This window comes from Cibotium barometz, chromosome 33, assembly GCF_041138505.1.
Source record: "Cibotium barometz isolate CiBa-2024 chromosome 33, ASM4113850v1, whole genome shotgun sequence".
NCBI lineage: Eukaryota > Viridiplantae > Streptophyta > Polypodiopsida > Cyatheales > Cibotiaceae > Cibotium > Cibotium barometz.
Genome location: NC_141078.1, coordinates 9,985,701 through 10,009,855, shown reverse-complemented (window position 1 = coordinate 10,009,855; position 24,155 = coordinate 9,985,701). Strand labels below are relative to the sequence as shown.

The 24,155-nt window shown below is 39.6% G+C and overlaps 1 protein-coding gene across 1 annotated transcript; it reads right to left on the bottom strand.

The window, feature by feature from the left end:
• Window positions 1-1,966: 1,966 nt before the first annotated feature.
• On the bottom strand, window positions 1,967-8,627 carry LOC147619279 (UDP-glycosyltransferase 85A1-like). Its single transcript, XM_086772938.1, has 2 exons — window positions 8,102-8,627; window positions 1,967-2,977 (listed from the first exon to the last, which is right to left on the bottom strand). Exons 1-2 carry the CDS (start codon window positions 8,586-8,588, stop codon window positions 2,043-2,045), a joined length of 1,422 nt encoding a protein of 473 aa, XP_086629064.1. The 5' UTR covers window positions 8,589-8,627; the 3' UTR covers window positions 1,967-2,042.
• Between the last annotated feature and the right edge of the window lie 15,528 nt (window positions 8,628-24,155).

The following is a 24,155-nucleotide window of genomic DNA, read 5'->3' as shown; positions in this document are numbered from 1 at the left end:
CATAGAGAATAAACCTACTTGGCTTCTAATGAATTCCTGGCTCAGCTTCAGGCATACCTTCTCTTTGACTTGATTACACAAACGTTCGTTAAGCCAATCAGGGACACACTTTCTCTTGACGCAGACCACCTCAACCTCACCTCTTCGCTTCATTTCCTCCTCAGCCTCTGGGTCCCAATCTCCTCATCCCGTCACCCCTTCATCCTCACGAACGAGCCAACTACTAGAGGCGACTGCCATGCAAGACGCGATACGCCGACCACCCGTCGACGTACACACTGCATGCACTCCCACAAGCCGATTAATACCACCACTCGCCCACTCACGCCTCGCATGCGTGACACGTAGAGAATCGGATCCCACTCAAGCACCTCTTTTTAAAAGCATGGGTGCTAACAAGTGCACATATTTGAACTCTTTTCAATCCTTTAGTTTATAAAAGATATAATTTTCCGGCTTCATTATGAGGGACTTATGCTATCGTAACTAGGAGTCACTATCGACTACGTGATACAACCTACATGTAGAACTAGAGAAATGAGCAAGTCGATAAAAAACCCTGTGACTTCTTTTTTAACAAAAGAATTAAAAAAGAGGAGATGAAGAGTAAGCAAGTATACAATGTCATCACGTCAAGAAAGAAGGTATGCAGGAGCATCCACACAAAAGCCTCTCTCTAACTCGTGCCGAGTAGAAATATGCCACGTGTGATGGACGAGCCCCTTGAGTGCTACGAGATAAAACCCTCCACATATTTTCCCATAGCAACAATTATCATCTCATGGATCTTTCTCACTAAATTAACTTACCAAAGTAGGTCTACAAAGTGGTACTTACTTATCATTACCAAATAAGCATATGTCTATAGAGTGGTCCTTACTTATCATTACTAAATGCACCCATAAATATATTCCTAAAAGAATCAAAACACAATAAAACTTGTGGCACTACATAAACACAACCATCCTTTAATTCGTGTAGCTCACAAATCACATTTACTTTGAAGCAAGGTTCAAATAAGTTAGGTTTGCATATGAGCAAGAGCACTGAAAATCCATCTTAAGTTGATGGAAATTCTCCAACCTTTTTCAAGATTCAAACCCAATATTTCCTCTTCAAACCATGGTGAAAAAGATTGGGAGAAATTACTAAGGTTTTAAAAAATGGCCATCAACACACTCTGTGTGCAAGTTAGGGGAAGGAGAACCATAAAGGACAAACAGTTGGTAGAGAAGATCTTATCCAATTTACCACTATCACACACCTCTAGATTGAGAAAACAAAGGTAATGGCGTAGAGAATCTTCAATGGGAAGCAAAGGCACAATTCCCTAAAAACTACCAATGGTGTCGATGCCTCATGGTACGCTAAGTTATGTAAACCTAATGGACATTTCCAAGTGTTTGTGTCGTACTTAACAAACTCTCTTGAATATAAATAACAATTAAGTTTTTGAACATAAACAAAGTAAGCACAAACCAAACACACCTTTCAATGTAAGGACGATCGCTCCATCATCAAGTTACAAAGCAAGGATCAAATCCACGGTCTCACTTTTACACTTTCCATGAAGAGTATAAGTGACTTTTAATTATAGATGTCCAATTGGTGAACGAGTTCCTGCCCAACGAGTCCAATCCCTCTACCACCTTATTATATTAGTAAGAGAGTTACAAAGAAATCAAATTTAGTGACTAAACTCCTTATTTTGCCACTTAGGCTTTATTTAGCCTAGTGGTTGCACCCTTGCCTTTCTAAGGAGAGGTATAGGGTTTGAATCCAAATCGACCCTTGTCCTTGTTGTATGTATTTCACATTTTTCATAGTTACTTTCTGCATGCTTTTATTCCTGCTCATGTGAGGGTGTAAGTCCCATGCACAAAATATTCTCTTAGTAATATTGTACATAGCTCTACTACATAGGTATGCACTACAATTCAGTAGCATTGGGGGGGGGGGGGGGGGGGGGGGGGGGGGGGAACATCCAGTAAAGCCATTTTTAGCACTATCGTCCTGCATGCTGGATTCCCACGAAAAACGATCTACTGCACAGAGGCAGTACTCCAACTGCCTTGTAAAAGAAGCTCGAGATGCTGATGTGATGACCCTCCTTCAACAAGAGCCCTTTTGGCTGCATCACTCAGCTTGCTTGCCTTCTCTCTCATCTGTCTCCCTTTCTCCCCTTGCATCAACTCTCTCACTTTCTTCTGCACTTCCACACTCGAGACAAGCCCACTACTCTCCTCAGTACCTGCTTCCAAACCCAACCCAATCCCCCATTGATCCTCCACACACCTCCGAGTTAGAAACTGGTCGGCGAGTTGCGGCCATCCGAGCATGGGAACTCCCGTTGCGATGGCCTCGAGTGTGGAGTTCCAGCCGCAATGTGTGAGAAACCCTCCCACGGAAGGGTGAGACAGGATGTGCAATTGGGGCGCCCAAGGAACTACCATTGCTTGATTCTTCAGTCGGTGCAAGAGGGCGCCCAGTGTGAACTTCCGGGAGTGACCTGACAAATCTGGACGAAATACCCAGAACAAGGGATGCTGGCTAGCTTCCAAGCCAAGCACAAGCTCTTCAAGCTGCTCATCTGATATAGTTATCACTGTTCCGAATGCAATGTAGAGGACAGATGCCGGAGGGTGAGCTCGGAGCCAGTCAAGGTAGGAGTTCTGAGGTCCGAGGTGCGAGCCGATCTCTGTAACCCCTTGAGAGATGCTGAACAAAGGCGTGTTTATCAAGGGGCCAAGAGTGAGAGGTCGAAACCCTAGGTTTTCTTGCAATGCATCCAATGCAGGAGCCTCCAGCTCATCAAAGGTGTTGATCACCACCCACGCAGGTTCGCCTATTCGTTTGAAAGGCGCCCATACATACTCCTCGGTTGGAAACGAAGGGTTGTTGCCAAAAACAATGCTGGATATCTCAGAGCGTCGATGAGGGGAGACACCACGAACACACGTGATAAGTGTTGAGTCATCTGCACAGAAGAAATAAAAACAAAGATAAAATTTCAAAAATGGCCTAATACATATTTGTGTGTGTATATATATATATGGCACCAAAATGTTTTTTTGCATTTTCATTAAATATATCATGTGAGATTTTCAAGAATAAGAGTGTTTTTCTAAGGTTTCATTTTAATATGTAATGATTAATGCTTGAAAAAGTCAATGAAATGATGACCCCCATTTCCTCTCTATTTAAGGCAATAAAATGATGACCCCCATATTGTTTCTATTTGCATACATTCACCCGTGCTAGTGGCATGACTTGTCTTTGACAGGTAGGAGCTAGACACACCATTAAAAAAGGCAACTTTGTCAAGGAAGCATCTTTGCATGCACTTACTTGTCTACCCTTGCCCCTCTCCTTTCCTCTTTTGAATAGAAAGTGGGCTTAATTGTCTACGACGGGCAAGGACTAGGCACAATAGGGCCTAGCCAAAATAGCACATCGGGTTACACACAAAGTTCAAACACATAGATGTATGTATATATGTACATACATGTACATGTATGTATGTGTATGTGTACATGTAATCCATTGAAGCCATACCTACGACAGGAAGTTGTGTGTGTGTGTGTGTGCGCGCGCGCGGCAAACATATCCAACAGAGCATTACAAAGCAAAAAACTATTCCAATAACCCGTGTCGAGAATCTCATCATGAATTCGTTCCTCCTTATCATTGCTCCTATGCTACCTAGGATTTTAAAATGCAAGGAAATCATTGGAACATCTTTACTCAGCTTGGCCCTCTTGGCCAAAAACAGTAAATAATGCACACATCCAAAAGAGAGCTCGTGCTTTCCTGAGAGCACCACACTTGGTACACACATACCACCAGAGCAATGCCAAGAACATCATTTCCAAGCAACCTATGTCTAACAATCACATTACAAATTCATGCCCCCTTGTCAGCTGTGCATACATACCACCAGAGCAGTGCCAAGAACATCATTTCCAAGCAACCTATGTCTAACAGTCACATTACAAATTCATGCCCCCCTTGTCAGCTGTGCATATGTTGCCACAGGCTGCAGGCTTTGAAGATCCAAGCAAACATGATTGCATCTTGAGAGAGGCTATCATACTTGTTTGGTACTTGCAGTGCACGCATTAAGACAGTCTAGTGCTTCCTCACCGTGCAACACATTTGGCATACCTATTATGCAATTATTATGGCAATTTTGTAATGCAAATGTTTTCTCCTTGTCAACTGCCTCTTGACGGGTAGGAGCTGGCACACGATACTGTTAGAAGTCATCTCCTGTCTATATTTATACACCAGGGCCTCTGTTGTGGGTGTGCCCACCTTGTATAAGGTGTTTTATCATTTTTCCTCACTCCCCGTATTTTTCCCTATTTTTTCTCATTTTTTCTAGTGGTGGGGAGGGATGCCAGAGGTTGGCAGGAGCACTCCAGGGCTGGCCGACTGTCCCAACGTCTACTTTCTTTCCCAGAAGGACCAGGCTTTTGCTCGGTTCAAGGATTGGCACGTGATGGTGGAGAAAGAGTCTGGATTTCAGGTTAAGACTCTCAGGGCTGATAAAGGAGGTGAATTCTCCTCGACTGTATTTTTCAGATTTTGTGCAGATCATGGCATCAAAAGGGAACCGGCCAATACTGGATCGCCTTCGGAGAATGGAGTTGTTGAACGCAAGAACAGGACTGTGGTGGAGATGGCGAGGACCATGCTGGAGCATCGTGATCTTCCTCATCCACTTTGGGGTGAGGCTGTGGCAACGGCTGTCCATACCATCAACCGCTCTCCGACGACTTCAATACCTCATATGACTCCATTTGAGGCATACTTTGGCAGGAAACCTGATGTCTCGCACTTCCGTGTCTTTAGGAGTGATGCGTATGTACATATTCCGAGGAAGCAGAGGGGGAAGCTTGACTCCAAGTCCCGCAAGTTGGTATTTGTGGGGTATAACTCTCTTTCCAAAGGATATAGGTTGTATGATCCAGAAAGGAACGAGATTGTTGTCAGCCGAGATGTGGTCTTTGACGAGCATGTTCCAGCATCCACTGTCGAGGAGCCGCCACTTCTTGGAGATCCAGAGGAGTTTGATGATGATTCCCAGACTATCATTCCAGTTGATCCACCTCAGTCATCACAGGAGGTTGAGCCCACAACTGGAGAAGAGCCCCCGCGATCACAGGAGGCTCCACGATCTGTTCGAGTACCTAGGTGGTTGTTAGACACCCTTCGGGAGTCAGGTGTCACGGAGCTACCCTCCGAGTGGACCACAGAGGACGGCCCTCGAAGATCACATAGAGTCCGAGATAAAAGCAACACAGCGGAGCTTCTTCAGGTGAACTATGCTTTAATGTCTCGTATCATGCGGGATAAAGAGCCCACTTCCGTAAAGAAAGCCCTTTCACAGGATACTTGGAGGAAAGCCATGCAGGTGAAACTTGATGCCATCGAGAAGAACCACACTTGGGAGTTGGTACCGAGGCCGTCGAAGCGGTCTGTCATTGGTGTCAAATGGGTCTTTAAGACCAAATATGCGTCTGATGGGTCGGTGGACAAACACAAAGCCAGGCTTGTGGCTAAAGGTTATGCTCAGCGGCCAGGCATCGACTACGAGGATACCTTTGCACCGACAGCGCGGATGTCCACGATTCGGACCGTTCTTGCCCTTGCTTCTTCTCAGAGGTGGCCCGTGTATCAAATGGATGTAAAATCTACGTTCCTTAATGGTGACCTACAGGAGGAAGTGTACGTTGAGCAGCCTCCAGGCTTTATTGTTCCAGGATCTGAAGGGATGGTTTACAGGTTACATAAGGCACTCCAGGGCTGGCCGACTCTCCCAACAGCAGTCCTGTGGCTGGCCGACCGCACACAGGTGATGCGTAGGCTTCTGGACTGCTGGCCGACTGCATTCACACAATCGTGGGCATTTTTCTGTTGGCCGACTGCATTCACTCAGTCGTGGGCATCATTTGTGCTGGCCGACTGCTCTCCCAGGGGCATATAAATAGGCCCCTTGCCCCCACCACTTCCTCATTCAGTTTTTTCGGGATCTTGTGTATAGAAGAGTTTACACACCTATCTCTCTGTGTTTCTTGTGCTGTTTATTTTCTGCAGTCTACTTGCTCTTGTCTACCCAAGTTTGGTTATCATTTTCGCTGCATATTCTGACAGATACACCATTCAAAAGACAACTGTACAAAGAAGGCATTTTGGCATGCTCTCTCTCTCTCTCTCTCTCTTGTAGAAGCACCCCCATCGTATATGTATATATATGTATGTATATAAGCATGTATACACACACGTGTGTATATGTATACACACACACACACACACACATACATACATACATACATACATATAAGATAATATGTATGACATAGGTATGTAGATGTGATATGTGCATGTATAAAACAACGTATATATAAACACGTGAAAAATAAAACTTTTTCAATTGAAATTTTGTACATAGGCATAAATTTAATTGTTTGTATGCTTATGTTTGACTAAGCATAAGGACATATAGATTTTCATGACTATCTTTATAGTATGAATAATATATATGTTAAAAAACATAATACTCTCTCTCACTTATATGCTCATGTTGGACAAAGTAATGACATGGAGATTTTTATAACTATCTTTATAATATGAAAAATGTATATTTTAAAAAACATTACTCTCTCTCTCTCTCTCTCTCTCTCTTTCCAAAATTAAGTTTATCACATGAGATGCAAACTGACTTGGTAGGTTTGTAAAAGGAACTGTAGGTGCCTGTGTAACACCCAACAATTCTCTCAACTACTTTGTCCCAACCTCATAGATATGAATATGAAAATAGGGTCCTGTCAACAGTCGTCCCTCCAGCACATAGGAAACCCAAAATGCTCATATACTTTGAGTAAAACTTTACACAGTTTATCTCATGTTTTCAAAGGTTTAGCTAACTCAAATTCAAGTATTCACTCCACTTGGACAGTGGAAACATTTGTGTCTTGAGCCTTGTGTGTGTGTGTTTGTGCTGGGGGCGGAGGGTAACAAAATCAGCAGAAGCTATGCACCAAGCACAGCAGCAAACCCCAAACTCAATGCACATAACTGATGCTGCCAAGACAGGCTTTCGAGGCCGACCAGGTCAGATTTTGAACTCTCTTCTCTAAAGGCGTCATGGACTTGAATTTTCTCCAGTCATCAAGTATCTCCCTCAAATCATCTAGTTTATTCTATAGGCCATAGCAGCAATTGGCATGCATTGTCACCAGCGACCACTTTTTCTAAGTCATGCGAGAGCTGGAAAAAGCCCGAAATGTATTTGGTATCAGAAAACTTCACTCTCAGGCCCATTTCTGCTAGCACATCATCGCACTTGATCTTGTTCAAGACCTCCTGGTCATGCTTACCAAGAAAGACCTCCCTTGCCATGTACCAATATTTGTAGAACTCGATGGTCCTCTTGCTGGCCCCCAACAATAGACTCTCTCTCTCTCCCTCTCTCTCTCTCTCTCTCTCTCTCTCTCATAGAAGCACCCCCCATCGTATATGTATGATGAGAGGTTTAGTAATGTTCTTACCCGCGACGCTAGGGAAGCCATGATGACCGTGGAGATTTGTGTGTGCGGCTGCGGCGCTTGAGGAGCGGGAGGGCGGCGTGAAGTTGGTCCTCACTGTCACCTCCAAGTCCTGCAAACTCCCATCCCCAAGTAGCCTCCCCTCATCAACCTCACATTCAATGGCTACTCTGTAGGATGATAGTAATGTAAGTCCTCCATAGAAACGTTTTAGGCCAGCTCGCCTGCTGCAATCATCGGTTCAGATTCGAGGATGAGGACTGCCGTGCGGTCAATCATAAGTGTGGGCCAATATGGCCGGCTATTAACGGGCCAGCCACCCAGAATGCAAGAGCTGGCTCCACCCATGCTGGGGTGGATGAAGAGTTTAACTTTGTTTTTATGTAGAGGATGAAGATTTTAACTTTCTTTTTATGTAGCTGGAGATCTACCGGTTTTTTCTTTTTATGTAGAGGATGAAGATTTTTTCATTCTGGAAGATGTAATTAATGGAAAAAAAAAAGCATAATAATTAGCTGGAGAAAACTAGTAATTAGCAGCAGGATCTGTACCTGGAGGGGGCTGGAAACCATGGGCCATGAGCAAGTTGGAGGCAAAACTGGCAGCAGACTGGGTCCAGAACGCCAGGCGGGGGATGCCCAGCTTGTGGGCGATGTCCTGTGTGAAAAGGAGGCGAAGATCGGACACCAGGCAGGAGACGGGCGGATCCTCCTGAAGAAGCTGCGCGACGAGGCGCTCCACAGCAGCCTTCATAGCCGGGGAGATGGCGGCCGCCAGTAAATCGAAGGGGCTGTCAAACACTGCGGGAAACCCCTCCTCCAGAGAAATCAGGCGGAGAAGCCCACTGCCTTCCTTTCCCTTCTCTTCTTCTTCATGTCTCTGCAGAAAAGCTTGGATTCGCTCGTGGTTAAACTGTGTGTTGGCAAATGTTACCTTGTAGCCTGCTGAGACGAGCTTTTTGGAGAGCTCCATCAGAGGATGTATGTGGCCTTGGAATGGAAGAGGCAACACAAGTGCATGCTGCCTGATATCGGCCATTTGATTCAAGCCAGACTTCAGCTAATGGGAGAAGTGTTGTGGCTTAAACGACATGTATATGGATACAACACACACACACACACGTACGTACGTGCATCTATACAAGATTAAGGGAGAGTGGCCCTCCCTCCACGTGGGCAAAGGAGGGGGGCCTATTTCAAAATACTGCCTCCTCCTTGCAAGCGTGACGTTCACGCTTGAATTTGAAAATAGCCAGTCACGTCACGCTTGGATTTGAAAATTTGAAAATAGCCGGGTCCAGTCAATTCGGGTCGCCTGCTGTTCCACGCCTGCTGTTCGCCTCGACCTCCACACGGTGCAGGTACGTTTCTAAGGTTCCCTCCACGTGCATTGTCTGCTTTTACTCCGTGTCCATTGTCTGCTTTTACTGCAAGACGTCTTTCATGTCGGGACTGCGATACAGAGAAACGTGGGTGGTGTAAGTGAGGGAAGGCAAAAATACAAAGATGAGAGGGACTGATAAAAAAACAAGATGACCTGCATCTGCACGAATTTGTGTCAGCTTTTCTGCTCGCCATTCTGGATCCCACCATCTCTGTTGGCCACCTCCTCTCCCTCCTTCACCACCTCGGCCGCCTCCTCTCCCGCCACCGCCTCTGCCTCTTCCACCGTGTCGGTTTGGACCTCCCCCTCCTCCTCGCATGGCCATGCACCACTGAAACAGGGGATGGAGGAGTTTCAACTCAACTTAATTCTCTTTAATCACACGCGTTTCACAGTTAATAATAAGTAGATTCTAAAATACCAAATTAGTTAATTCCTTGCGGAAACTACCGATCTGTCGTCGATAATGAAGAGCCAGAGGAGCAAAGGGACACCAATATCTACCAAGCACAACTATGTTGAGCTGCATGGGTAAAAGGACAACTGCAAGTGACAGCAAGCCACAGTTAGGTCAAAATACGCAAGAGGATTCCTCATAGCGTCAAAAACGCCCTAGAATATACATGCAACACAGAGAGAGAGAAAAGAGAGCAAACACTGGCATGTTGGCGCCGTGTTTGCTCTACCTGGACCCCATCGATGATACGCCTGTCGCCCACGTTGTAAGGGTGTCGTAAGGGTGCAGCGTCGGGTTGCAGCACATGTCCATAGCCCGCATCTGGGCGAGTTCTTCATGGTGTTGATGAGATGGAAGACGGAGCCGCCCACAGCCCCCATGGCCTGTTCCAACAACAAAAACAACTCCTTTATTTGCATGCAACAACAGCTCCTCTGTGTTGCATGCAAACAGATTGTGAAGGTGGTGATTGTGAAGGTGCTTACATGAGAGTGGGGAGGCACGAAGGGCAGGTAGGGAGGCAGGGAGGGGCGTTGCTATGGAGGAGAGAAGAGAAAAAGGTTGAAAGAGACATTCTCTATGAGGACTTGGTCTTTGAGTGAGTCCACAGAGCTGTGAAATGCTGAGAGCTAGCTTTCTGGACTGACTCAAAGATCAAGTCCTCAAAGACAAAACACAAAAACCAGAAACACAAGCCGCCTCCAAGCCTGGACGTAGAGGCGGCAGAGAGAGAGAGAGAGAGAGAGAGAGAGAGAGAGAGAGAGAGAGAGAGAGAGGGAGGGAGGGAGGGAGGGAGATGATGCATGCATGTCCACCACGGCGCCCACAAACAGTGAGAAGCTCTCTGCAAACCGACTCCAAGCCTGCAGCCAGCCTGGACGTAGATGCCACCAACGCGCCCAGAAACAGTGAGAAGCTGCAACCCGCCTCCAAGCCTTGACGTAGCCCAGAAACGCTGAGAGCTCTCTGCGTTTACGTGCAAGAAACCGACTCCAAGCCTCTGTGCAAGAAGCCGACTCCAAGCGTCTGCGTAAAGGCGAAAGAGAGAGAGAGAGAGAGAGGGAGGGAGAGGGAGGGAGGTAGGCAGGGAGATGACGCATGCATGGCATGTTTCTCCACGTGGCGTAGAGGCGGTAAAGAGAGAGAGAGAGAGAGAGAGAGAGAGAGAGAGAGAGAGAGAGAGAGAGAGAGGGGGGGAGATGATGCATGCATGCGTTGACGTGGTAGAGAGAGAGAGAGAGTAAAATGATTTAAAATAAAAAGTGATTTATCCCTCTCTCTCTCTCTACGTCAATCCCCAGTTCCACGTGGTAGAGAGAGAGAGAGAGAGAGAGAGAGAGAGAGAGAGTAAAAAGTGATTTATCTCTCTCTCTCTCTCCACGTCAATCCCCACGCATTCACGTGGTAGAGAGAGAGAGAGAGAGAAAAATGATTTAAAATAAAAAGTGCTTTATCTCTCTCTCTCACTTTTTATTTAAATATTAAAATTATATATTTTCTTAAGCATTATTTTTCATTTATAAGTGAATAGTCTATTACATATTTTTTATATTCTAGATTACATTTTTGAAGTGAATAATCTATTAAATATTTTTCCTCTTTGTAGAGTAAGAATGTAAAACTTGAAAATGAATATTTAAATATTAAAATTATATATTTTCTTGAGCATAAATTTTCATTTAGAAGGCCCTCCCTCCACGTGTTTTGTTATACACACACACACACACACACACACACATATATATATATATATATATAGAGAGAGAGAGAGAGAGGGAGAAAGTGTAGAATAATTTGGGTTTTTTAATTAAAAAATGATTGAGAAAAAGTGGTTGCATTTTTGCTAGCCTTCAAATTTTTAAAAATTTTGGTTATTCTATGTATGCCAGGCACCTCAGTTTGCTAGCTTTGAACTCCACGTGGTCGTGCCTTCGCGTCCTCGAGCTCCTCGACCGCCTTTGTAGAGTAAGAATGTAAAACCTAAAAATGGATATTTAAATATTAAAATTATATATTTTCTTAAGCATGATTTTTCATTTATAAGTGAATAGTCTATTAAATATTTTTAATATTCTACATTACATTTTTGAAGTGAATAGTCTATTAAATATTTTTCCTCTTTGTAGAGGAAGAACGTAAAACTTAAAAATGGATATTTAAATATTAAAATTATATATTTTCTTAAGCATAAATTTTCATTTAGAAGCTTAAGGGAGACTGGCCCTCCCTCGACGTGTTTTGTTACACACACACACACACACACACACACACACACACACACACACACATATATATATATATATAGAGAGAGAGAGAGAGAGAGTGTGTGTGTGTGTGTGTGTAGAATAATTTGGGTTTTTTAATTAAAAAATGATTGAGAAAAAGTGGTTGCATTTTGGCTAGCCTTCAAATTTTTAAAAATTTTGGTTATTCTATGTATGCCAGGCACCTCAGTTTGCTACCTTTGAGCTCCGCGTGGTCGTGCCTTCGCCTCCTCGAGCTCCTCGACCGCCTTTGCCTCCTCCAAGTGCAAACCAGAACTGGTACTGCGCTGCTACCTTGAACTCGATGCAATTGTATACATGAGTGTTGTAATGAATTGTTTTGTAATTAATGATTCAACCTAATATAAACATCAATTCAAAACATTCCTAAAAAGTCAAAGACTGATGACTTTTGATTAATGTTTGATAAAGATTTGGATTGTTTTGTTTTAAATAAAGTATTTATGTATATAGAATATATATATATATATATATATATATATATATATATATATATATATATATATATATATATATAGGACTACCTAAAGATTTCAAACAAAATGTATTATATATATTTATCTATACCTTGAACTTGATGCATTCATGGATGGGAGAGGAGGCTATTCACATGAACGGCTTGATAGAGAGAGAGAGAGAGAGAGAGAGAGAGAGAGAGAGAGAGAGAGAGAGAGAGTGTGTAGAATAATTTGGGTTTTTTAATTAAAAAATGATTGAGAAAAAGTGGTTGCATTTTGGCTAGCCTTCAAATTTTTAAAAATTTTGGTTATTCTATGTATGCCAGGCACCTCAGTTTGCTACCTTTGAGCTACACGTGGTCGTGCCTTCGCCTCCTCGAGCTCCTTGACCGCCTTTGCCTCCTCCAAGTGCAAACCAGAACTGGTACTGCGCTGCTACCTTGAACTCGATGCAATTGTATACATGAGTGTTGTAATGAATTGTTTTGTAATTAATGATTCAACCTAATATAAACATCAATTCAAAACATTCCTAAAAAGTCAAAGACTGATGACTTTTGATTAATGTTTGATAAAGATTTGGATTGTTTTGTTTTAAATAAAGTATTTATGTATATAGAATATATATATATATATATATATATATATATATATATATATATATATATATAGGACTACCTAAAGATTTCAAACAAAATGTATTATATATATTTATCTATACCTTGAACTCGATGCATTCATGGATGGGAGAGGAGGCTATTCACATGAACGGCTTGATGTCAACGGTGTGGCCAACGGCAGCCCCTTCGCCATGGCAGAAGGAAACGATCGATCACTGTCTTGGTTTTTGTTGTGATACCTGAGAAGCCCATGGGACAAAATCCCTTCTGCATTGCATTGCCCCTCATACCTCTTATGCTCGAATTATTGACATACACGCCTTCAAGAACAGATTCCTTTATGGAAGTTGGCACAGTATGTGTGCTCTACATGGGGAACATGCATGTTGTTCAAACAATGTGTCCTCTACATGGGGAACATGCATGTTGTAATGAATTGTTTTATAATTAATGATTCAACGTAATATAAACATCGATTCAAAACGTTCCTAAAAAGTCAAAGACTGATGACTTTTGATTAATGTTTGATAAAGATTTGGATTGTTTTGTTTTAAATAAAAGATTTATTTATATAGAATAAATATATATATATAGAGGACTACCTAAAGATTTCAAACAAAATGTATTATATATATTTATCTATACCTTGAACTCGATGCATTCATGGATGGGAGAGGAGGCTATTCACATGAACGGCTTGATGTCAACGGTGTGGCCAACGGCAGCCCCTTCGCCATGGCAGAAGGAAACGATCGATCACTGTCTTGATTTTTGTTGTGATACCTGAGAAGCCCATGGGACCAAATCCCTTCTGCATTGCATTGCCCCTCATACCTCTTATGCTCGAATTATTGACATACACGCCTTCAAGAACAGATTCCTTTATGAAAGTTGGCACAGTATGTGTGCTCTACATGGGGAACATGCACGTTGTTCAAACAATGTGTCCTCTACATGGGGAACATGCATGTTGTAATGAATTGTTTTATAATTAATGATTCAACGTAATATAAACATCGATTCAAAACGTTCCTAAAAAGTCAAAGACTGATGACTTTTGATTAATGTTTGATAAAGATTTGGATTGTTTTGTTTTGAATAAAAGATATATTTATATAGAATAAATAAATATATATATATATAGAGGACTACCTAAAGATTTCAAACTCACATGATATTTTACATATTCGTAGGTGAATCCCTTGGGCCCGCACTCTCATCCATCTTTTTAAATGAGTTTCCTAAAAGCTAAAATTACGTGAACCGCCTTCAGACATATATAGATATATATATATAAATACATATACATATATATATGTATGTATATGCATATACATATATATATACATATACATATACAAATACATATACAACCATATATGTATGTATATGCATATGCATATGCATATGCATATGCATATACATATACATATATATATATATATATACATATAGATACATATACATATACATCATGTGGATACCTTTTTACCATTCATTCACTTGAGCGTAGTTGGGTCTTAATCTATTCTACGTACGTGTCATTTAGTTTCTGATTCACCGTTTCGATTATTTTCATAATCCATACTTTCTTCTAGATTGAATAAAATTTAAAAAATATTTCATTAATATATTTCTTAATGATGTACAGTATGGATAACGAGGGGAAAATTGTGAGGTGTTCCATGGACGTTCAGGATAGAGGCCATTGTGCAGAGTATTCAAGACCTCAACAATCTGAGGTAAGAGAAGATAATGAGAAGACTCAACGAATAATGCATGCTTTTAAGCAATGCCAGAGGAAACTAAAAACCTCTACTAAGTGGGTGCGACGTAACCATGGTAAGAAGACTCGAAATGGAAAGAAGACAATAAATGTAACATCAGAGAATATACTCCATTTGGTCAACGACACAAACTCCCATGTGTTAAATGTGGAGAGCTTGATTGCTGGTCTTGGTCAGTGCATAAGAAATCATGGAAGTGGGGAGAGCAGTTCAACTCGAGAATCAGTTTCTGCCATTATAAGTAACAATCACGAGATTAAGGATATTGTCGAAGCTACCTACCTCCGCGTAATGGATACATGTGGTGCTTTCGGAGCACACCTATGTGATATTGGTTGTCGAAAGACAATTGATGCTATAAAAGAGCAACAAGACAAGTTAAGTGCCCATGTTGATAGGCTTGGAATGGAAGTATCAAGCCTTAAAGTAACATTGAATAGGTTTGGGGCTTTGCTTACCCAAATGAGTCGTAGATTGCAAACACGTGGAATGTAATTACTCAATTGGTTCACCAATTAGGAGTTGATCTTATGATCCTTTTGTAACACTTATGACACTATTATTTTTTTGTAAGTTTGGGCTCTAAGTACTCTAATGATAATGATGGCCGTTTACTTACCAAAATGAGTTATAGATTGTAAACAGGTGGAACGTAATTATTCATTTGGTTCACCGATAAGAAGTTTTTGTTATGATCCTTTTGTAATGCTTATGACAGTATTTTCTTTTTGTAACTTTGGGCTCTAAGTACTCGAATGATATAATGATGGTTCTTTTTGTCTCTCAGATATCATTGAGAGAGAGAGAGAGAGAGAGAGAGAGAGAGAGAGAGAGAGACAGATTGATTTATATATGTGGATATAATCTCTTAGTATTTATATGGAGATTATAGAGAATGTCTCTTTTAATGGTTTTTTATAGAAAATTCTCTTTTTATGGCTTTTTGTCTCTTATATGTACATGGGGGGAAGAGAGAGAGAGAGAGAGAGAGAGAGATTTCTAAGCTTGGTTTGGTCATTTTTGGAAGACATTGGATGTTGATTTTATAATGTTTTTGTAATATTTGTGACATTGTTATTATCTTTTTATAAGTATATATGTAATGTTTTATGATTATAGATTTTGTCTGTTATTTTTATAAATGTAAGTTTAAAGGAAAACTGTGAAATGAAGTTAAGGGGATGGAAAGAGCTCTCATCTATTCTACTTTGTGGATCAATGTAGGTACATTAGCTTTTCATAGGACTGCCATATTGTTGATTTGTCATATAGTTTGGGTCTTCCTTAGTCTTTTGAGGTAAGCTGCCAAAACTTTACTTTATTTTTGTTTTTCTTCTTAATTCTATGTTTATTTTTAGAATTTATGATTTTTAAATACGAATAGCTCGATATAGTTTGATAAGTGCATAAGGATTTTAATGCTCATGAGAAAAGATGAAACTGGCAAAGATCAAATAAGTTTATGATATTTATTTACCTACATATAAGCACAATCAAAGGGATATATATATATATATATATACATGTATATATATATATATATACATGTATATATATATATATATATGCATGTATATATATATATGCATATATATATATATATGTATATATATATATATTCATGCATATACATGTATATATTCATGTATATACATGTATATATTCATGTATATACATGTATATATAGATGTATATATATATATGTATATATATATGTATATATATATGTGTGTGTGTGTATATATATATATATACATGTATATATATATATATGTATAGATATATATATACATGTATATATATATACATGTATATATATATGTATAGATATATATACACATGAATATATAGATGTATATATATATATGTGTGTGTGTGTGTGTGTGTGTGTGTGTGTGTATATATATATATATATATGTATATATATATGTGTGTGTGTATATATATATATGTGTGTGTGTGTGTGTGTGTATATATATATATATATATATATATGTATATATATATGTGTGTGTGTATATATATATATATGTATATACATGTATATATATACACATGTATATATATTGTATATATACACATGTATATATGTATAGATATATATATATATATATATATATATATATATATATATATATATATCTATACATATATATATACATGTATATATATACATGGATATACATCTATATATACACGTATATATATATATACACGTATATATATATTCATGTATATACATGTATATACACATGTATATATAGATGTGTATATATACATATATATATATATCTATCTATCTATACATGTGTATATACATGTATATATATATATCTGTATATACATGAATATATATATATATATATATATATATACATATATATATGTATGGTGTGTGTGTATATATATACATATACATATACATGTGTATATACCCACTTGAGACTAGACCGCTTAACGTCGACTTAGAGGGTTATTTCTACCCAATCGATGGGGAGACTTGAACCCAGGTGGATAAATGTCATCCCGAGAGAGAGAGAGAGAGAGAGAGAGAGAGAGAGAGAGAGAGAGAGAGAGAGAGCTTTTTAATCTTTTAGTATGTATGTGAAGATTGGAGAAAATCTCATAAGGGATTGTATATTATGTGTATACACAAATATTATAGAAAAAAAATTGCTATTTTTATTCAATGTTTACTATTTTATAATAAAGAAACTGACTTTACTATTTTATAATAAAGAAACTGACTTTACTATTTTATGATGGAATTAGGTTTATAGCAAGAATGGTAGAGACACGTAGTTTGAGGCGTCCTCTTCAGACCATTTCCTTGAATGCTCCAAGGAAAAGAAGAAGAAATGAAAAAATAAAATGTGCACAGGAGTCAAGGGATAGTGAACCTCATTGTTGTGATGCAAGGATGCATAATGTTAGCTGTAATACCGGTGATGTATTGATGCAAGAGACTCATAGGATTCTTGCAGAAAACGATACCTTTTGTGCACAAAGACAAGTAGCAAAAGAAACTTTGATGTGTTTACCTCAATCTAGCACTAAGAGGTCTCAAATTGCCCTGGGTGGAGATAAAAGGATATCTAACAAGAGTGCTAGAAGTGTTCGCCGTGAAATTGCTAGGAATAGGACTCTTTTGAAAGAAATAACAAGGGAAATGGCAAGTGGAGTTTATTCAGGGATATCACTGGTTGAAAGTTTGAGACTTACAAGAAGGTACCGTCGCTTCATTCGCTAGAAATAGGACCTCTTATAATGCAGCTAGAAGAGTAAATGAGGGTAATGCAATTACAATGTGTTCCTTTTTTGCCCATGAAGAGAGAGAAGTACCATTTGCTAATACAATAAGAAGGGAGAGTATCGAAGAAATTCCCTCTTATGTATTTGAAAAAAGAAAGGGAGGGATTTTGTCTATCCTCCATGAACTCCCGCCCGTACAAGGTACACATGCAGCTACTTGGCCTTTGGTATATTCGTGCACTTTAAGTCACTCATTAGGAGGGATGACACATGAGTGTCGGTTTTGTGAAGCACAGTTATGGGCAAGTGAAAAGAAGATGAGTTGTGGACAGGTTCTTGGCAAATATTGTTGTAAACATGGGCGTGTGTCTGTTCCTTCACTTGCTGAACCACCTGAGCCATTAAGATCTCTTTTGATTGGTAGTGACACTACAAGTAAAAAATTTCGAGAAAACATCAGGGCTTATAATAGTGTGTTGGCTTTTTCATCATTGGGTGCACAAATAGATGACTCTCTCTTTCACAATAGTAGTGTCTATACTTTCAAGGTGCATGGGACTGTTTATCATCGGATTGGGTCCTTGGTCCCCAATAATATGTACAATCCTAAGCCACAGTTTGCACAGTTGTATGTGTTTGATACTGAGCACGAATTACAAAATCGACTAGGTGTCATGAATGGATTGGAATCCACAACCCTAGAAGCACTTCAATCGATGATGCACACTTCTAATCCATTTGCACAAGCTTTTAAGTATGTGGGAAGAATGTTGAGTGACAATCCAAGTTTGGATTTGAAAATGACTATATGTGAGACGAAATCCACATCTAGGCAGTACTCAATGCCAACAGCTTCCGAGATTGCTGGTATCATGATTGGTCAAGGTGATGATCATAATGTTGGTCGTCGTGATATTTTATTGCATACTCGAGAAGGCACATGCAAACACATCTCTAATTTGCATAGGTGCTATATGCCTCTTTTGTACGTCATGTTATTTCCAAGAGGGGAGGATGGATGGCACTTGAGAATCCCTTATGCTGATGCACAAGTGAGTGCATTGAGAAATGGTCATTGTGTGACTCAACGACAATACTATGCTTATCGATTGCAAATTCGCCCAGATACAAATGCATGCTTGCTACGTGGTGGAAGGTTGTTGCAACAGTTTATGATTGATGCCTATTGCAGTGTTGAAGAGTCACGATTATCTTGGCTACGCCATAATCAAAAAAGTTTGCGTTCAGAAGTTTATAGTGGTTTAGCAGACATGCTTCATGTGGAAGGAAGTGGAAGTGGTATTGCAGGAAGGACAGTGGGAAGTAGAATAGTGTTACCTTCCAGTTTTACTGGTGGGCCACGTCAAATGTATCAACTTTATCAGGATGCCATGGCAATTGTTCGTTCAAAGGGCAAGCCCGATTTATTCATTACTTTCACCTGTAACCCAAAGTGGCCAGAGGTATTAGATGCTTTACTCCCAGGGCAAAGTGCATGTGACCGGCCTGATTTGACTACTAGAGTATTTCACCAAAAACATTCAGATATGATGAAAAATATCGTGAAGAAGGACCTCTTTGGTAAGGTGATTGGATATGTGAGTGTCATTGAGTTCCAAAAAAGAGGATTGCCTCATTCACACACGTTATTGATCTTGTGCCCATAAACCTAAGACTCTCCAAGACTATGACAGATTAGTATGTGCCGAATTGCCTGACAAGCAAATGTTTCCTGCTCTGCATGATGTCGTGTTGCATTGCAATATCCATGGGCCCTGTGGGCCATTCAATCCAAGTGCAATTTGTATGGATAAAGGGAAATGCACAAGGAACTATCCACGAGCTTTTGCACAAGAGACTACTGTGGATGAGAGTGGTTACCCCGTGTATATGCGTCGAAATGATGGAAGAACTGTGGCATTGAAAAAGTGTAATGTTGATAATAGATGGGTTGTGCCATATAACCCTTATCTTTCAATCACATATAATGCTCATGTAAATGTGGAAATATGCTCAACAATATCAGCAGTGAAATATCTTTACAAGTACATATACAAGGGGCATGACAGAGCAATAATAAGATTTAGCACTGTACAAGGTGGGGATGTTAATGCTGCTTGCGTAGTCGATGAGATTCAGAGGTATTTGGATGCACGTTACGTCTCTGCATCAGAGGCATGTTGGAGACTCTTTGAGTATGATTTACACAATGAGAAGCCTGATGTGCAACGGTTGCAGGTACACTTAGATGGGGGTCATAATGTTATCTTCAGAGATGATGATAATATTGCAGATGTTTTTCAGAGGGAAAATGTAGGCAAGACTACTATGACTGAATGGTTCACCTGTAATCAACAACATCCTGAAGCAAACAATACATTGTATAGTGATTTCCCTCAACAATGGGTTTGGAACTCCAGGTTGAAGAAATGGACCAAAAGAAAGATTGGAAACACTATAGGGCGTATGTACTTTGTAGCTCCTTTGGCAGGTGAGGCATACTATGTTCGCCTACTTCTTACAATATGTAAAGGATCTAAGTCATTTGAAGATTTGCGTTCGCTCAATGGTCACATCTATCCTTCTTTCAAGGCAGCTTGCATTGCCAGAGGGATACTGGAAGATGATTCTGAATGGGTTGCATGTATGGAGGAAGCATCATCTATGCAAAATGCCTTGCAGTTGAGATGTCTTTTTGGTACTATATTGCTATTTTGTGAGCCTTCCTGTCCAGGAATATTGTGGAAGAGATTTCGAGAAGAAATGATAGAAGATTTTCTATACCAGTTATCGAGAAGCAGGGGTCAGTTTATTGGTATTGAAAAATTAGCTCAAACTCATGCACTACTACATTTGGAAGAAATTCTTCGTGCTCAGAGACGGACATTGGCAGATTTTGAAGGGATGCCTGAACTAAACAGAACTGATTTGGAAGTCTTGGGTGAAAATACATTGCTTTTGGAAGAGAGATCTTTTGATACTGTGGAACAATATAACCTGTCAAGTGCTATGGAGTCAACTTTAACAGATAGCCAGCGTGTTGCTTTCGATGCTGTAATGCATGCAATTGCGACAGATGCAGGTGACATTTTTTTCCTGGATGGTCCGGGGGGATCGGGCAAGACCTATTTGTATAATTGCTTGCTTGCGCGAGTACGTGGACAAGGGTATGTTGCTTTGGCCACTGCATCGTCAGGTATTGCTTCTCTACTCTTGGCGAATGGACGTACTGCACATTCTAGATTCAAGATACCTCTGGAGCTAAATAATTCTTCAACTTGCAAAATCCCTGTACATGGACAACTTGCTGAGGTTTTGAGAGTTTGTAAGCTCATTATTTGGGATGAGGCTCCAATGATTCATCGTTATGCTTTTGAAGCATTGGATAGGAGCTTACAAGATGTATTATTCTCAGATAAGCCATTTGGTGGAAAGGTTGTATTAATGGGAGGAGATTTTAGACAAATCTTGCCTGTTATTATGAAGGGAAGACATGAGGATATTGTTAATGCAGCATTGTGTCGTTCCTTTCTATGGAACTCTATCAAAGTTCTAAAGTTAGCTGGAAATATGCGTATTCAATCAAGCAATACTAATGGATGCAATGAGTTTAAACAGTGGGTCATGAATATTGGGAATGGAGTGGATTGTAGCAATGATAATACGATGGTGACACTACCAAGTAATATGGTCTTGCAAAGATCGAGTCTTAAAGACTTGGTACATTGGGTATACTCTGAATTGGCTATCACTACGACATATGCTTCATACTTTAGTGAGCGTGCTATTCTTGCTCCGATAAACAGTCAAGTGGATATTGTGAATAAGACAGCTTTGGATGCAATGCCTGGTGAGCCTAAGGAATATTTCAGTGCAGATTCAATTCTTGAAAATGATGAAAATTCATTCCTGTATTCCACAGAATTTTTGAACACAATCGACCTTCGGGGCGGATATCCACCTCACTGCTTGGTTTTAAAGTTAGAAGCTCCTGTTATTTTGCTTCGTAACTTGGATCCAAGACGTGGACTCTGTAATGGTACGCGGATGATATGTAAGGCCTTTCACTCTAAAGTCTTGGAGACTGAAATCATCACTGGTACTAAAGTTGGTGAAAGAGTATTTCTTCCACGGATTACCTTTATATGCAGCAAGGCCCAACTACCATTCACCATGAGGAGGAGACAGTTTCCCGTGCGGCTGGCATTTGGCATGTCAATAAACAAATCACAAGGCCAAACCCTAAATGTCTTGGGGTTGTATTTGGTGACTCCAGTGTTTACTCATGGACAACTGTATGTTGCGTTGTCACGAGCACGGTCTCCTCATGCTGTTAAGGTGTTACTTGAGGATAACGCTAATGTGGAGTGTTCATTTGATGATCTTCAAAGTTATACACCTACAACAAACAATATTGTTTATAAGGAGATCTTAATGACTTCAGAGTGACAAGTCAGGTTTCTTATTTAAGTTCAGCAATTTGATTAATTTTGTTGTGATTTCTTTTTTTATACATATTTGTCCATGGTAAAAGTACCTATTTTTGTTGTTTATGTTTTGACAGACATGTCTAAGATTACCTTTACATTGGACATGCCTTGTCGAGGATAGTACGTGAGTTTTTCTCTATATTTGCTTAACTTTTCTTGATTACAAAGTATGGAACATGACATTCTATACTAATGTCTATCTGTATACAGAGCCACCGCTATGGTCAGCTCCTATTACTGCAGGTCACGTAGCAGGGATTATGATTGATGCTTATAGGGATGGGTAAGTATAAGTGTAATTGTTAGGCATTGTATGAATATTTTTTGAACCTATATATAAATAATTGTATAACCTATTTGTTATGCTTTGATTTTAGGATATTACATGACATTGATACGTTTATGGTAAGAGTTGTCGACGAAGGCATCGAGATGTACGGGATTGGTGTTCCTGATGAGAAGTGGGGTGTGTATTTGTTTTGGAGAGAGATGGACAGATGCTTTGCATCATTTGAGGGGTATTCAGTACCCGATGAGTGGTTGTTTCTTACATCCATCATGGCCATTGGTATTCGTTATGCGTTTTATACTAGAGCTCCTCATGTACCATCGACTCGATGTTCTATTGTACGAGGTAATTTTGATTATGTTTTTCTATTATAAGATTTTTTTGAGATTTTATTTATCGATGTGTCGTTATGTGCAGATCTGATTTATCATTGTTTCGTTTGTGCAGGTCCTTTGCATTCATCGATAGTAGAGCATGTGCGGGATGGATCACCGCTTTACAATAGAGAGCGTATTGTGATGAGGAGACAATTGAATGATCCTTCTCACAAGAGAAGAATTCAATTTGTTGATTCTGACATTACTGACTAAGAATACGTATTTTGTGGTGCATTTTGAGAATATGTAATATTGGTCCTTTTTTGCATCTTTGTATGCTACATTACTATAATATTTTTGTTTTCGCCATAAATCTACGAGACATGGATGTTATTTTGAGATATGTATATATAAAGTCACTTGAAATAATGTATTGTGTTTACTTAAAACATGACCTAAATTGGAGAAACTGAGTTTATTTTTTCTAGAACTCTACCTGTCGGCCGCAGCAACGCGCGGGTCCAATACTAGTACTTTACTAAAAAGGACACAAATGTAAAGAGAGAAATCTCTTTATTATACAAAAAATAGTTAACCCTTTTACTTCAAAAAGTTATTTCTTTATGTCCTTGTTAACATTTCATGAAAATTTGGTCCCAAAAAAAACATTTCATGAAAATTTCAAGTATTTTATTTATGATACTGTCTTTGAGTTGAATACGTCTTTGTTATGTGTCTTTCAACATTGGATTATACCTATCAATGGTCTTTTGAATACTCTCCTAGACTTGAATATGTCTTTGTTATGTGTCTTTCAACATTGGATTCGACCTATAAATAGTTCTGTAAAATTTTGATTTTAATGATTTCTACCCATTGACTTTTTGATTCTTTGGAGACACCTTCATTATGGAATTTCATATTATAAATAAATGTTTTTACAAGGAGTTTTCTAAAGAGACAAGGATCATCTCTTCTCTATATAGTATCTCTATATTATAAATAAATGTTTCTACAAGGACTTTTGGAAAGAGAGAAGGATAATCTCTTCTCTTTATTATATCTCTATCTCTTCTCTATATTATATAAAGCTAGAAGGTTCAGTGTACTACATGGCAGCCGGGGAGAGATTGATGATTTATAGAATTTGAATTTGAATTTGATAGCCCAACCTCTACCTGTCGAATTTTATAGCCCAGCTTTTTGGGAAGAGAGAGCATTTAGAGCACCTCTCTTCAATCAAAGCCTTTTTGAATTTTAAAAAAGT